This window comes from Micromesistius poutassou, assembly GCF_964030765.1.
Source record: "Micromesistius poutassou genome assembly, chromosome: 21".
NCBI classification, from domain to species: Eukaryota; Metazoa; Chordata; class Actinopteri; order Gadiformes; family Gadidae; genus Micromesistius; species Micromesistius poutassou.
In genome coordinates, this window is record NC_140291.1 from 13,253,970 (window position 1) to 13,270,406 (window position 16,437).

The 16,437-nt window shown below is 47.8% G+C and overlaps 1 protein-coding gene across 1 annotated transcript; it reads right to left on the reverse strand.

Annotated features, from left to right (window-relative positions):
* Positions 1–43: 43 nt before the first annotated feature.
* On the reverse strand, positions 44–11,140 carry LOC311367046 (uncharacterized protein; the record flags this gene model as incomplete). Its single annotated transcript, XM_084485859.1, has 11 exons — positions 44–1,935; positions 4,205–4,311; positions 4,635–4,716; positions 5,906–5,998; positions 7,021–7,113; positions 7,414–7,506; positions 7,891–8,135; positions 8,883–8,940; positions 9,333–9,479; positions 9,825–9,853; positions 10,303–11,140. 11 exons carry the CDS (start codon positions 11,138–11,140, stop codon positions 1,738–1,740), a joined length of 1,983 nt encoding a protein of 660 aa, XP_084341985.1. The 3' UTR covers positions 44–1,737.
* Between the last annotated feature and the right edge of the window lie 5,297 nt (positions 11,141–16,437).

Sequence of the window (16,437 nt, forward strand, 5' to 3'; positions counted from 1 at the left end):
GGTGTCACTGTGCACATAACTCTTTTTAAGTGGAAAAGCAGACTGTGATTTCATAGCATTTATTTTCAAATACACATACAGCAACAAGGTCATAAACCAGTTATTGGTAAAATCCACAATACTGATGGCAATCACATTTCCACGACTGTACAGCGTCAAAATAAATCAAAATGATGAGTTCTTACCGCAAACAAAGCTATTTCTAGTTCAAAAGAAGAGCACCACCTCATCCAGACTGGGACTACCTCTTCAGTCTCTAACCGCCTCCTGATCCTCCTCGCCGTGTTCCACACTGATGGTGCCGTCGTGTTTCAAGACAACCAATATATTAGCATGCAGGTTATTATGTGAAGGTTGCGGCCTGAGACACAGCATGTCGGTTAAACCGAGTCACACCAGTAGGGCAATGGGGGAAGGGACTGGTTTGAAGATGCTCCACCCCTTGTGCACATACAGTCCGTGGACCCTGGGATCTCCACAGCAGGGGAACGGGACACTAAGGTGTGTGTGTGTGCGTGCGTGCGAGGACCTTTACGGACTACATGCAGGGCTCATCCCTACGGATGACTGGATCTTGGTCAGTTAAGGATTTTTAAGGAGGCTTTGACTCGTTCTTCACTGTTAATTGATGGGGAAACCCCCATCGGGTTTAGGAATAGGCTATCATGAGACAAGCTGAAGAGCATTCGATTTTGGCAAACTCAAATGAGCATCCTACTATTCAAAGCAAAATGTGTCTGCTGTCGTTTCCAAAGCAGTTTATCTTCGTGTTGTAGTGAGACAGATTTGGCAATTGCAAACATTTATCCCTTCTCTACGTTATCTTTTAAACACCCGTTATCTAAACCTAACAACTTTTATACTGTAGTGATATGGGTGATCAAAGTTTCAATCATTAAGCAATAATTAACTAGTCTTCACTTGATATTTAGTTTTCTATGTTGGCCATGGGTTATACACTCGCTAGATGTATCTAGTATAATCTCCACCCTAAGTCAAGCTTGGTGCATTACATTTTCAGCAGTATGGTATAAAATAAGTTAACATTGACAGTAGCAGGCACAATACAAATGTTTCTCCATATCAAATACATGTCATATCCACAGAATACACTTACGAACCTGTGCCCAACTGGGGAAAAAAAATCACTTCTACTCTAGCTGTTCTGTTGAAGGGTTTGCGTCGCAGAACGCTGCGTTTATACAGTCTCTCTTTAGCGAGAATTATGCTTTTATTTGAAACGTTTACTCTAATATCTCCTTTATACCCTGTAAATGTTTTGTTTTAATGCTTTTCTGACCTCACAGGTCACATTCCAATCTTTTCTACCAATCAAAACGCAACGTGTAGGAGGGGGTAGGGAACATATCACACGAAAAAAGGACATTTGGGAAAGTTGACCACTTAAAGAGTGTGAAGACATTAGACTCGGGCATGGATGACGATGGTAAGAGGCTGGGGATCGAACCTGCGGCCGTCCTCCGTCAAACTGCTCTAACTCCTAACCAGGTCGGAGGTCAGAGGTCAACAGAGACGTGAACTCGACCGCACAGCCAATTTTCTTTACCTTCTTTTTTTTTCTTTTTTTTTTTTAAGTAACACCTTGAAGGTTTATGATATCTGAGGGAGCAAAATTAAGATATAAAACTGTTGGCAAGGTGCCGAGGAAGGCTGGGCTCTTCCGGGGGGGGGGGGGGGGGTGTGGGGGGGGGTTACGACGGGGATGAGGCTGCTGGTTCACAAGCCCTGCTTGGCGAGGGAGGCGGACACCTGGTCGGCCAGCGTGGAGAGCTGCGGGGAGTCGGTCATGTTGAGGCTGCCGGAGGAAGACACGGTGCTCAGCTGGCGGGGGGAGTCCTCCAGAGACACGATCTCGGCGCCGTGGTCCGTGCGGGCCTTGGCCGTCTCGCGGAAGGTCAGTTTGTGGGACTCAATCTGGTGAACGTCACACAGGATGGGATGGAAAAACCACGACAGAAGATCTTCAGATATATGTTGAAGTGAAACAACTTTCGACAATGTTTCCACCACTTTAGTGTGTATGCTGTAGTGTACAGACAGATAGCGATGTTGTTTATTTGTTTATTTTTTGTATGTGGTGTATTTACCGGCTGCCGCACCACTAATTTCACATTTTGAATAAATAAAGCACATCATCTTATCTTAACCTTGAGTTTAATTGATTAATTTAGGCTAAATATTAAATATTAGCATTTATTATCTTTTTTTATTGTCCTATAAATATGGTCAACTGGGAAGTTTATTAATCCCAGATGGGAAAATCTGGGATGTGATAATGTAACAGACTACAGCGCCACCTGGTGGACTAGACCATGTCTGACCTGGTAACTCATCAAAGGAAGACACTCCTCAGCACATGACAGCGGTCAGACCACGAACAGGTCTCGACTAACGGAGGTCTTTGGTACTCACGAGTGTCCTCAATCTTTATGAGGGGGTTGGTGAGGAGGGGGGGTGGCGGGAGCGGGGGGCAGGCTAGGGGGGGGACAAGCGGGGGGGAGACAGCGGGGGTGGGGCTCCCTGAGGTGCTGACCTCTGACCCCTTGCCCTGCTCTCTCTAGAGAGATGACCCCAGCCCCCCGGAGTCAGCCAACAAAACACGAGAGGATGGGATGACAGAAAAACAACAACAAAACAAAACAAAAAAAAATTCAAAGCACAGAACATAACATAAAAACAACCACCGAATGATAACCTGATGGTGAGAATGAATATGATGAATGAGTGAGTGAATGAATGAGACAAACTCAGAAAACAGGACGAGGGTAGAATGATAAGGTGTGGAGGAAACCCTCAGTGTTGTGAACTACTTCTCTAGTTTTCTGAAAACCATGTTCTTTAAAAGCTCTACAGTAGTTCACTAGGTTTTCTTGGTCTAAAAGCTTAGATATCTAACAGTTCTGGTGCTTTTAAAGCTCTAGTTCACTAGGTTTTCTTGGTCTAAAGGCTTAGCTGCCCAACAGTTCTAGTGCTCTCAAGGGACAATTCCGGTATTTTGAACATTGAGCCCCCTTTCTGGTTTGTCTAGGATGAAATGGGATTTACAAAATGCCAAATAAAACACGACAGAAACTGTATTTCACTACGATACTTGATTTGGAACATCAACGAACACCACTAACCACTCGGTGAGTTGCACATTTCTGAAAACGAACGTTTAGGTTTGTTATGAGGACAGGTTTGTGAATGCCCATATACAGCCATTCTGAAGCAGGCAGGGGCGATTTGAAATGAGCCAAATACCCGAGACAGGACCAATAGTGAAAATTTCGGTGTCAACTACTCTACTTCATCCTAGACAAACCAGAAAGTGTACCGGAATTGTCCGAAAATACCGGAATTGTCTTAAAGCTCTAGGTCACGCTAGGTTTTCTTGGTCTAAAGGCTTAGCTGTCTAACCGTTCTAGTGCTCTCAAAGCTTTAGTTAACTTGAAGCTCATGGGCTATGACGTGAACGCATGCTCTAAAAGCTATGGTTCAGTACAAGCTTTCTTCCTAAGAAGCTCTATTCTGTAAAGTCTCTAGAGCTCTGTACTGTAGAAGCTCTGTTCACTAATAGCTCTGCTCACTCATAGCTCTGTTCACTAAAAGCTCTGTTCACTAAAAGCTCTGTTCACTCATAGCTCTGTTCACTATAGCTTTAGGGCTCTGAAAGGGAACTAATGCGATTAGAGCTCTGGATTATTAAAAGAAGTGTTCACTGAAAGCTTTAGTGCTCTAAAAATGCACTAGTGGTCTAAAATTGTATTTAGCTCTCTGTAGCTATGTAGCTTTAGCCATTAGCTTTAGACCTATGTTGCTGAGTAGTGTTAGCTTTAGCTCTCTGTAGCTATGTAGCTTTAGCCATTAGCTTTAGATCTATGTTGCTGAGTAGTGTTAGCTTTAGCTCTCTGTAGCTATGTAGCTTTAGCCATTAGCTTTAGATCTATGTTGCTGAGTAGTGTTAGCTTTAGCTCTCTGTAGCTATGTAGCATTAGCCATTAGCTTTAGATATATTTTGCTGAGTAGCGTTAGCTTTAGCTCTCTATAGCTATGTAGCATTAGCCATTAGCTTTAGATCTATGTTGCTGTGTAGTGTTAGCTTTACCTCTCTGTAGCTATGTAGCGTTAGCCATTATCTTTAGCTCTATGTTGCTGAGTAGTGTTAGCTTTAGCTCTCTGTAGCTATGTAGCATTAGCTTACCCTCCTCCCTCCCCCTCCTGCCACATGGCCGATGTTGTCCAGAGAGCCGATCTTGGACTGGACTTTGAAATCAACTTTATCATGCTTGATCTCAATATTTCCACCACCTAAATCATTTCAACAAAGACAAACAAAGACAAAAAAACAAACAATTGAGCTACAAAGATACAAGACTCAAGACAGCACCACTTTGAAAGCTTTACAATTAAATGGATTGTTCTGAAGTTCTGTTTATTAACTGTTCAACAATGGTAAGCATATCCAATCTGATTGTGTGTGTATAATTGATTTTCTTCGATGGGCATATTACCACCAGGTGTCCTGAAAACCCAATGTTGCACTAGACGGCTTGAAGCAGGCTTTATATTACCCTGATGCAAACCCTGTAGTAGCAGGCTAGTAAAACAGAGGCCCTCCAAGTATTTTGTACCTGGCTTGTGGCGAATGTTGTCTTTTGAACCACACTTGGACTGGACGTTGCTCAAATCTATTTTCTTGTGCACGATTTGCACCTTAAGAAACAAGAAAGGAGAAAAAGAGCAAAACACGATTCAGGCTTTGAGGAAGAGGACTAGCACTGTCCACTGTCCTGTTAGCCTCTGAAGGTTAGTAATTAATAGCACTGTCACACTTCACACACCGTGAACTATTTCATGCTCACTGTTTTAGGCAAACAGTTTTGCTAACGATATCATGCTAACTATGTTGTTCTAACTTCTAATATGAAGCAGTCACAGATTTAACTTGCAGGATTAGAGTCACATTACACTGTTAAAATCAAACATTGATAAATGATCTGTTTTAAAAAAATATATTGTTTTATTGTTGATGCTTAGATTTTGGTGTGTGTCTGTTCGTCTATTTGTCCACCCATCACCTGTCTGTCAGTCTGCCTGGCTATCTGTCGGTCTGCCTGCCCTTTCTGTCTGTCTCACTGTGTGTCTGTCTGTCTGTCTGTCTGTCTGGCTGACTGTCAGTCTTCAAGGAGCTCACTGTCCGCCTGTCTGTCTCTCTCTGTCTGACTGTCCGTCTGTCTGTCTGACTGTCTCTCTGCATCTGTCCCTCAATGTCCGTCTGGCTGCCTGTCCGTCAGCGGTGAGGTCATCAGGCGGTTCCGAGCTCAGAGCCCAGCAGCTCTTTGGTTCCTGACCGGGAGGCTCTTCTCTCCACCTTCCGTTCGTCTGCTACCAACAAGTCAGCACAGATCATTCCCTCACGCTGGCATGCATGTTGATTTAGGAAGGGGGGTCACAGTTCACAGCACATTACTGTAGTAGTCACACCAAAGTAGGACATCCAGGCTGGGTCTGTAGCCATCCTCGTATCAGACCGGGGCATTGCATACCTTCAGCTGCTACAGGGCCACCCTCTCTCGTTTAACTTTAGACTGACTGGCCAGAAAGCAATGACACGACGACTGCATTGATTCTGATGACGCCTGCAATGTAAGCGTCAGCTAGGATGCTCACAGCAGGGGGAGGTATTGTGTAGCTATGACTCATCGATGTCGCAGTTGAAATGATGCAATGCCCTACTGTTAATAGAGGGTGGGTGAGGTAGAGGTGGGGGTGGGGGGGGGGGGGGGGGGGGGGGTGGACACACAGGGTTAACAGCAGGTGAGTCGTGTGCAGGGCGTTGCACACGGTTCTGTTAAAGGTGCATCAGGGGTCCAGGATGCAGCCTCCAGCCCTGGCTACTCACGTTGCCGCCTCCGGCCACATGCCTAATATTATCTTTGGATCCGCAGCGAGACTGCACATTGCTTAAGTCCAGCTTCTGTTCAAGAATTTGTACCTGGAAAAGGTAACAATGTAGAAGAAGAGTTGGGTTGGGACAGCCGTGCGGAAAAGTCGACCTCAGAACAGAGTTATCCCCCGTTGGGTTGGGACAGCCAAGCTGACTGCAGAACAGAGTTATCCCCCGTTGGGTTGGTACAGACGTTCTGCCAAGCTGACCTCAGAACAGAGTTATCCCCCGTTGGGTTGGGACAGACGTTCTGCCAAGCTGACCTCAGAACAGAGTTATCCCCCGTTGGGTTGGGACAGACGTTCTGCCAAGCTGACCTCAGAACAGGAGAGGTGTTCTTGGAGGGGCATGAGGTCAGAGGAGGATCTCAGTAAGGATAACTTGTATCTTGGGGTTTTGTTTAGATGATCATAACTACAGAGACTCTCTGGACCCGGCTGTTCATCCCTCAAGTGGCTCACATCAGACGCCCCGTAGCTCTACTGGTGATGCTAGCGAAAATGTTTTCTAAGGTATGTTGGTAGGTCAGCTATGGTAGCTGACCCAACACTAGGTCTCATCTTGAAAACCTGAGGATTTCTATTATCTATTATCAATCCATCAACCATCTATAGTCCATCATCCATCCATCAATCAATCAATCAACCATCTACAGTTCATCAACCGTCCATCAATCAATCAATCAACCATCTATAGTTAATCAACCGTCCATCAATCAATCAATCAACCATCTATAGTTCATCAACCGTCCATCAATCAATAAATCAACCATCTATGGTTCATCATCCATCTATCAACCATCGTCTAGCCTCCATTATCCATGTCCTGTGGGCCTACAATGCTGGATCTTGGAGGGACCTGGTTAGGGGACAGAACCTTCTGGATCAGCATGTTTAGTGCTCTCTTCCCACTTCAACTCTGAGCAGTGAGTATTGTAGAATAGAAGTCTTGACATTAAGGTATAAAGGCCATCAAATGGTTTTGTAGCATTCAAACAAACCTAGATTTGTTCCAAGGTTGAGCCTCACAGAGCAGATATGCTTGTGTTGTTCACCCCCCATGTAGCTCACCTTTCCTCCCCCAGGTGTGTGCTTCAGGTTGGCCTTTGACCCACAGCGGGCCTGGACGTTAGTCACGTCTATCTTCTTATCGAGGATTTGAACCTGAGTAGAAGAGCGAGAGAGAGAGAGGGAGAGAGGGCGTGGACACGATTATTGACGGGGGGGGAGGGGGGGGGGGGGAGAGATAGATAATGTGAGGCCGCCGTCGCGACGGTGGGGCAATCCCAATAAGCATGCCGCTCCGTGATTGGCTGGCCGAACAGAGGCCAAACGGCCCACGAGAAGCCGCGGCCCTTCTGGCATCTGCCCAGATGCCAGACCGTCCAGTCCGTGACTGGTGACTTGATCATAACTACAGAGACACTCATGACTCAGCGTTGAGTCATCCCTTAAGGTACTCACATTGCCGCCTCCTGGCACATGCTTGAGGTTGGCTTTAGAGCCACACTTTGCCTGGGCATTACTAACGTCCATCTTCTGGTCGAGGATCTGCACCTGGAGAAGACACAGGGAGGCGTGTCAGTGGACGGTCAGAAGACGTGGAGTGTGTGTGTGTAGTGAGGCTGTGAAATGACCCTCCGTGGTGAGTGGTCCAGGTGCACTGAAATCGAACTATGGTACAGCTCTTAGGTCATATCACTAATTTGGCGACTGATCAGTCGCAGTGAATATCCAGTGATGAAGTGCAATTCCTGCACTTCAAACTTTAATAATTGTATTAGTTGATAGCATCGTCTTGTTCAACTGCTGCAGAAGATAAAAGACAACCAATCAGCAACATGGATGTAGAGGGGGCCCTTGTGTGTTGTTTCTGTAATCCAACACCTAAGATAAACTCTCAGATCATCGCTGGGGGAGGACTCTGGTTGCCGCGGTTACCTTCCCCCCGCCGGGCTGGTGCTTGATGTTGTCCGTGGAGCCGATCTTGGAGCGGACGTTCTTCAGGTCCGGCAGAGGGGCGGCGGCTGCCAGCGGCGCCGGGGAGCGGCTCTTCAGCGAGCCGGGGGACTTGGGGCTGGAGCGGACCACCGCCACCTTCTTCACCTTGTTGGCCTCCAGCGCCGCCCGGGTCAGGCTGCCCGGGGACTTGGGGGTGCCGGGGCTGCTCTGGCCACTGGCGCCGTCTACAGCGGCACCAGGACACCAGTCAAGGTCGACACCATCCAGCACTCAACCCATTAAACCAACCATTCAGCCAATCACCAACCATCAACCAAACCAACAGACCACCGATCCGACCAAACCAAACCAACCAGTCTACCAACCAATCCACACGCTTATTAAAGGCACTAGATGTTCTGCTGCTAAGAAGCTAACAAAGTGTGATCAGGGTGGACCTGATCTCAGGGTGGTCCTGATCTCAGGTCTCATGCTGGACGTGATCTCAGGTCTCATGGTGGACGTGATCTCAGTTCTCATGGTGGACGTGATCTCAGGGTGGTCCTGATCTCAGGGTGGACGTGATCTCAGGTCTCATGCTGGACGTGATCTCAGGTCTCATGGTGGACGTGATCTCAGTTCTCATGGTGGACCTGATCTCAGGGTGGACGTGATCTCAGGTCTCATGGTGGACGTGATCTCAGGTCTCATGCTGGACCTGATCTCAGGTCTCAGGGTCCTGATCTCAGAGCAGACCTGATCACACTGTGGCTGTGCGGTTTCTTCGACCCAGCGTCTAAGCGTTTCATTGGCTAGCGGCCCGTCTAACGCCGCCCTATGGGGTATTTTTACCTTGGTCATTTTTTGGAGTTGGCGGTTTCTTGGCACTAGCTGTATCGCAAGAAAATGAATCGACAAATTATATCCTATGAATGTGTTCATATATGCATCTAACTACGAATTTGAAAAGTAGAGTATTGAACCGATCTTACCTGTTTTGGCGGGAATCTTGGTTCCTGGAACTTGAGGTTTGGCGGCGGCACTTGCAGGCTGTAGATCAAAACACATTCAATTAAGGAGAGAGAGAGAGAGAGAGAGAGAGAGAGAGAGAGAGAGAGAGAGAGAGAGAGAGAGAGAGAGAGAGAGAGAGAGAGAGAGAGAGAGAGAGAGAGAGAGAGAGAGAGAGAGAGAGAGAGAGAGAGAGAGCATTTCAGACATGCGTTGCAGATGAGTGTCTTAGTACAGTCCGCAATGTGAGCCTCATGATGAACAGGGCTGGGATTAGTGAGTGTCTGGTAGTAGTAACATCTCCCCTCAAACAAAGGTCCACAAGACACAGTCCGACAGGCAGTGAGATGAGGGCATCCATTTTGCGTGTGTGTGCGCACATCACTCTCAGGCAGCAGCTAAACCCAGCCAGAGAGCTGGTGGCCTGTACTCACTCTGCACTGACTCTGGCCTGCAGCGACCGGCTTCCTGGGGGCGGGGCCTGTCCCATTTGAGGGCGAGGCCCGAGTTACGGCGCCTTTAGGCAACACAGGCACCTTTTTAAGGCAAGACCTGGGCCTGGCTGTGGTCGCGGGTTTGGCCTTCTTGTCAGGAAGAGGAACATGGATGAAGAATTGTACCGACATGGACGGCATGATGACACTTACATGTCCTACATGTGGAAAGACGGGCTGCCACTACAACCTTTTCAGGCCAATATTCCACGTGTGCCCTGTATCCCCCAAAACCCTTACCTTAACTTAACCACACCAAAGCCCTACCTCACCCTAAGTACACCAGACCATTACCATAGATTAACCGTTCCTAGTGCATCGTGGTAATATCTTTCCTGAATATGAATGAATGAATGAATTACATAATTATAGTTTATGGCAGTTCTTTATGAGTCTCTACTGCTCTCAGAAACAAGGGCTTTGTTAACTCACCTTCTTCTCTCCAGTGTTGTCAATCTTTGCTGTGAGGACAGAAAGGAAACATCTCAGCCACATTGTCTTCACAGTTCACAAGGCAGGTCCATTCTCACGCGCACACCTGTGTGTGCATGTGTGTCTGTGTGCAGCAAATAGAAACCCTGAACGCAATCAGCTTGTGGTGAGTGACGCATGCGGTCAATGGCCCACAAAACCACAACCAGAGGCCCCCAGAGAGGATGGAGGACGGCGGCATTACCAACCAAGACTAAAATGAAAAAATGATGGAGAGTGGACAGTGATGAAAGAATAAAGAGGGTGTGGAGGGGAGTAAAGCAGCTTCTCCTGGGCTCTGAGACCTCCGCCCAGCGGGGGGCGTAGGGGAGCAGGGCTGGGTGGCATTCCGAAGCAGAAGAGTGTGGGGGGGGGGGGGGGGGGTGTTAACTGAAGAGTGCAGCGTTGGGATCGGTGAGGATTGACAGCAGAAACAGACCTTTAACCACAGGGACCGGCACCATCGACCTTCTGGCCGGTGAACTTGATTTCTGGAGGTTTTCGGTCGTTCTGGAGGAGGCCTCATCTGCGTCATCGTTCACCTGTTCAGCCTCGTCTCCCGTCGTCTGGTCTGTTCTGCGTCCCTCGTCAGATCCCGTTCCGTTGAGGTATGCAACGTGTGGGGGCTCACACGTCCCCTCAAGGTCTTCTGAGGGCCATTCTAAGGGTTCTTCTGAGGGGTCGGCCTGAGCCACCTCACAACTCGCGGGTCCGGGGGAACGCAGATGTTCCGACGTGACCCCATTGCTCGCCCCGTTCACGGTGGTTCCATGTTCTTCCGGAAGAGGCTGGTCTCCTGTGGTGGGGGGTTGCCGCGGCTGCGAGCCGTCCCCCTGTCCCGGGTCGCCCCAGGGCCTCCTCTTGTCCCCGATGGAGGTGAGGTCCTCCAGGGCGGCGCTGCGGACCAGAGCCTGGTCGGACTCCCCCAGACACTCGGCGGCGTCCAGGCTGATGGCTCGCTGGGAGTCGGGCGCTCCGGGGCTGCCGCCGTGGGCCAGGGGCTCCCCCCCGGCCACGCCGGTGCACGCCAGGTCCTGGGACGGCCATGAAGGGTCAGTCATACTCCTCCCGCTCTTGTCCTTCATCGTCACTCCGGCGTCCTCCTCTTCCTCAGCTCCAGGGCTCCTGAGGTGATCCCCCTTCCCATCGGCTCCCGCGCCGGGCTCCTGGTCGCTCTCCGCGGCTGGAGCTAGCTCGCTAACGGTGCTGGCGGTGCTAGCGGTGCTAGCGGTGTCGGGCTCCGTTTGCTCTTTTAGGAAGCAGATTAGCGTTGACATTCACAGCACGCCACACCAGATCCCCCATTGGTGGAAAAACCCAAGTGGTGAACAGGGAGAAGAGCAGTTGATGGGAGGAAGATTATGAAGAAATCAAAAGTGAGTGAAAGACACAAACACAAACAAACGGTGACCATGTGACCAACAAGGACCGTCACTCATGGGATGAATGATGAATGAGGTCAGGGTGTATCTGAGTTCTCTCAATGACATCACCAGGGACTGAATGCCGCACAACGGAGATGTGGTGCATGTCACCCCCGGTGGATGAGATGCGCCATTGCACGTCATAGTTGTATTCTGTTTCCATTTCAAAGGTGCTCAAAGGAAATTGGATTCTCAAGGTGCAACATGAGAACATCTATGACCATGGATGTTTATATATTATATAATTATATATGTAATTATATGCTCATGGATGTTTATATATATTACATGCATATTGTTTCTTTCAAGCACATCAACTAAAATGTTATTAAGTTGATTTAATTTAAATAAATGTAGATGCTTTGAAAGGTAAAACAAATACACTAAAAACACTTGTGCTCTCAATAGTCAATCGTTAAAAAATATATACAAACATTCCAGATTATTTCCCTGGTCTCTCTGTGGGTTAAATGTTGATTCACAGTGCTTCTTTAAGACTTTTGTACATTGTTAGTTACTTTTAGTGTAAATACCTGAAGCAGCAGGTCCTGGGGCTGACCGGGAGATGCAGAGGAGGAGAGAAACAAGACATCAGACCCTTCATGTAAAACACAATGATCCACGATTCATATCTCAACAAACAACAAGCCAAAAAAACGATTCAATCCAAAACCAAGCAGCGCAAATTAAACTAGAGGCCACACATGACGACAGCCCATTCCTTCCAGTTCACCCCTAGTTCAGAGCAGAGGACCTGAGCCCCAGGAGCAGCCATGGCAGAGGCCTGGGGGGGGAGACTGTATGAGAACGAGAGCGAGAAACCCATGTGGTCACGTGACCCAGAGGTCCTGATCTCCATCAGATGATCCGAGAGGCCTGGGCGGATGTACTGGGTTCCCATGTGGTGTCTCTCCGTGTGGAGCGCGGTGGAGGGGCCGTCGTTTAGCCTGGCTCTTGATGGGGGCGTGGACACGAGGGGATCTACAGCGTTTTCCAACCGCAAATGTACACCGACAACTTAATGGGGAAACGGTATTGTGTTGCATGTTGCATTGATATTTTGTGTTGAGCTTCTAAGAACCCATTGGTGGATCACAACTATTTGAAGTACAGGAAGTCTTAATGTCGGCAAAGGATCAAGTGTGTCTGTGAAGATGACACGGTCTTCTCTTCTTCATTTTCTTATCCTCGTTCGAGACATTTCCGTTAATCGTTCAACACACCACTCAACGCACCACGCCTTCCACTCCAGAGCGGCATACGCAAATCATAGTATGAGCATATGATCAGTAGGATCATTTAAAAAGGCATTCGATTTATTTCCCAACAAGAAAGCAAAGCGGGCCGGAAATCAATGTTAGTGAAATTAAATCACAAATCAAATGCAAACTCCAGTCCAAGATCACTTCTGAAATTAAACCCAAAAAATACATTATTATTATTATTATTATTATTATTAATAATAATAACATGACATAACCTAGATATATATTTATAGAACATGCACATGGTTGTGGGAAATCTAATACAAGGCAGGAGCTGAACAGCAGACATCAGAACCAGGCCCGCGTCTCACCAGAGGTACCCAGCTGAACATCGTCCGCACAGGGGCCGCTCTCGGGGTCTGAGGGCCCGCACAGAGCCTCTGTAGCCTGGGCCGGTTCCTCTGCTCAGGCCCAGAGGTGAGGGGATGGAGAACCCAGGGTTAGTGAGAGGCTACTGCATCTTTACGTTTACATGGAGAGCTTTACATGGACATGCAAGGAGGTGTGCAGGTGTATAGAGCTTTGTGGATGGTTTGCAGGTTCACGTCAAGCGGTTTACATGTAGAAGTTTTTACATGTTTACATGTTCAGAGGAGTACAGCTACACATGTTGTCTAAAGGGGATGAAGGCCCGCACTGTTTTTACTCAGGGTGGGCGACTAAGCAGACAGCCAGAAACAAGACGTTAGCGTAGTAGAGGTTAACAGAAAATGAACAGCACACGTTGAGACAATAAAGACGATTTGGCTGACTGGAGGCTAGGAACATACACATAGCAGAGAGGGGATGAATAGCATTGGCTGGTTCACAGAGCAGAGAGGGGATAGAGTAGTAGACAGGTGATTATATATAGTAGTGTTAGCCTAGCAGCAGAAAGGGGAGATAATAGTGTTTGCCTGGTTAGCATAGCGGCAAGGGAATTGAGTAGGGTTAGCCTGGCAGAGAGGGAATAGAGTAGGGTTAGCCCGGTTAGCATCGCAGCGAGGGACTAGAGTAGGGTTAGCCTGGTTAGCATCGCAGCGAGGGACTAGAGTAGGGTTAGCCTGGTTAGCATCGCAGCGAGGGACTAGAGTAGGGTTAGTCTGGGTAGCCTAGCAGAGAGGGAATAGAGTAGCGTTAGCAAAGTTACAGTAGTTGTTTAGTTGTAGCACAGATGGGATAAATAAGCGATATAAATAGCGAGGTTAGAGTAGCAGTTAGCGAATAGAGCAGCGGTAGCCTAGTTAGCATAGCATAGAGGGATAGAGTAGTGTTATGGGAGGTCCGTACCAGGGAGCACCTCCCCACTAGAGACATCAGGTTGCAGGTAGCTTTCTTCCTGAGAGAGCCCCGATATGGAGGTAGCTACATTAGCATCGGCTGCTTCCTCTGGAAATCAAAGGTCAGTTAATGATGAACCTCAAAGTTAACTTAGGATTCAACATCTCAAACGGATGCTGTAAAATAGCAAAAAATAATCATCGTCATCAGAAAACTATTCTATTTGTATAGACCTAAACCTTTCTGTACACTCTGACCCTTTCCAAAGACAAAACACAAAAGAGTAGAAAAACATGAAAATATCAATAGAAACTCAAAAGACAATTCAATTCAAAAACATACATATAAGGCATGTTTACACGGTGCCAAGAACAATTACAAATAATGTTTAAATAATAAATAGCTTCACATAAAGGAATGTAAACATGTTTGGTGAACTCTTTCCTCTACCTCACAGCTAATGCACGCTGGCTGCGTGCTGAGAGACCCGTGGGATCTAAACGTCAGACACCACACCCCACCGTGTCTCTCATCGATCCGCCCTGAAACGTGAGCTGATGAACTGATCACTCAGTCTTAGAGGGACATCCCTCCTCTACAGAGCGGTCCCTGAGTGGCGAGCTAATGGACTTATCATTCGGTCTTACGCCTGGTACACACTACCCCCGTCCGTCGACGGATGGGCGAGGGCGTGTCAGATGTATGAGGGAGTAGTCATTGTGGACACGGCCTGCAGCCAATCAAATCGCTCCCCGCTTAAAGCCGGCTTTTTCCTGCGTCTTCCTGCTTGTTGTTATTGCAAAATGCATCCCGTAGTCGCAAGGAGAGTGTTGTCCCTGTACGTGTACAGGGACTGGTCAAACAGAATTGGGCGACTGCCCACAGCAATGATAACTTTCTCCTCCATTCTTAAATCCCCCGCTACCGGCCGGCTTTTGGACATATCCATTAGTGGTGGCTCGTTCGCGAACGAATCAGTTCGAACGAACAACTCTTTAAAACGAACAAACCGAACTGATTCGCCACTCTCGTTCGTCGTCGTTCGTCTCGTTCGTTCTCCGAGACTCGGCTCCCAGCTCCGCCCACTAGTCGCTGAGTCGCGCTGAGTCGCGAGTCGCCGTTCGTTCACTGACTGTGTTTAGCGGTGAAGACTCGAGGACTGAGAAGTCACGAGAGTCAGCCGGGCAACAACATCCCGATCCGAACATGAAGCGCTCCTCAGCTAAAAGGAACTTAGTTAATGTTGTGTTGATTGATGACCGTTTGCACCATTGCACGATCGTGATTCGTTTGAGAATGAGAACGAGGGAGGAGCTGAGTCTGACCGACTCGGCTGAGAACGTGCATTCGCGATTTGTTTGAACGAGAACGAGGGAGGAGCCGAGTCTGACCGACTCGGCATTCGCGAACGTGAATTTGCGATTTGTTTGAACGAGAACGAGGGAGGAGCCGAGTCTGACCGACTCAGTGACTGAGAATCATGATTCACCGCTACCGGAAATGCAAACGAAAGAACGAACGAATGAACGACTCTTCTTGGCGAACTGACCGACGCAAACTGATTCATTCAAACGAATCATGAAATCCACCACTATGTGGGGCTGTATCACAAAGACGATTTCATTGGACAGAGTCGTGTCACAGTAGTACATTTGCATAACCGCGATCTGATTGGCCGACGGATCCATCGCTGCCCGAAAAGTTGAACATTTCTCAACTTTTGACGCAGGCAAATGCAGGCAGACGGAGGTAGTGGGATATCCATCCTCTACAGAGCGGCCCCTGGGGGCTTATTGATGGAGGTTCCTCTCTGAGAGGCCGTAGTTAGAGAGCTGAAGATGTTTGACACAATTTCTGTATTGTTTAAAAAGCATGTTGCTTTCAATATGCTCACATTTAAAGAAGATAATGGTCTAAGTCAAAGATATGAATTAGAATATAATTTTGGTTTCTGATAAGTAATCCTAGTAAGTCAAGTACAGCACCGACTGGATGGTGCACCATGGGTAAACTGCTTTTGGTTTTTGTTGACGTACCTGACAATTGTGTCCTTTGTGTGCAAGGCCTGATGTGAAATATGAAGGGGGAGGAGGAGGACACTAAGGAGGCCTGCAGGGAAGGCTAAGCTACATACTAGATGGCCATATGGGGAGTCAGGACCAGAGGGGGACACAGATGGTTTGAGCTCACCACAGATCATGAACTGGCACCAAGCTTCAACCCCTCTATATGATCTTGCCCAAACCTGATGTCTGGATTCACAGTTCTGCATGCAGCACAAATGCAAAGATCTACGTCACCATGCAGAGACACAAAGCAGATTTTCATCAAGCTATCTGCATTCATACTTCTGCGTCAACAAAATTGAAACGACGAGAAACTGAATCACGAGATTGGAGAGAGCTCTGTAGAAAAGAGGTTGAAAAATACAAAAAAAATGTGGTTGATAAGTGGTTAGTGCATCGCAACTAACTGAAAGTACAATGCTTTGATTACGCCGGGCGCATTAATATTATTGTCCTGGCTGGCTGTCGAAAACCAAACACTACGCACGTAACCGGCTCGACCAATCAGCGATGAGTTCAACCTCATCAGAGACGTTACCTCTGGGAGGACTGAACCATT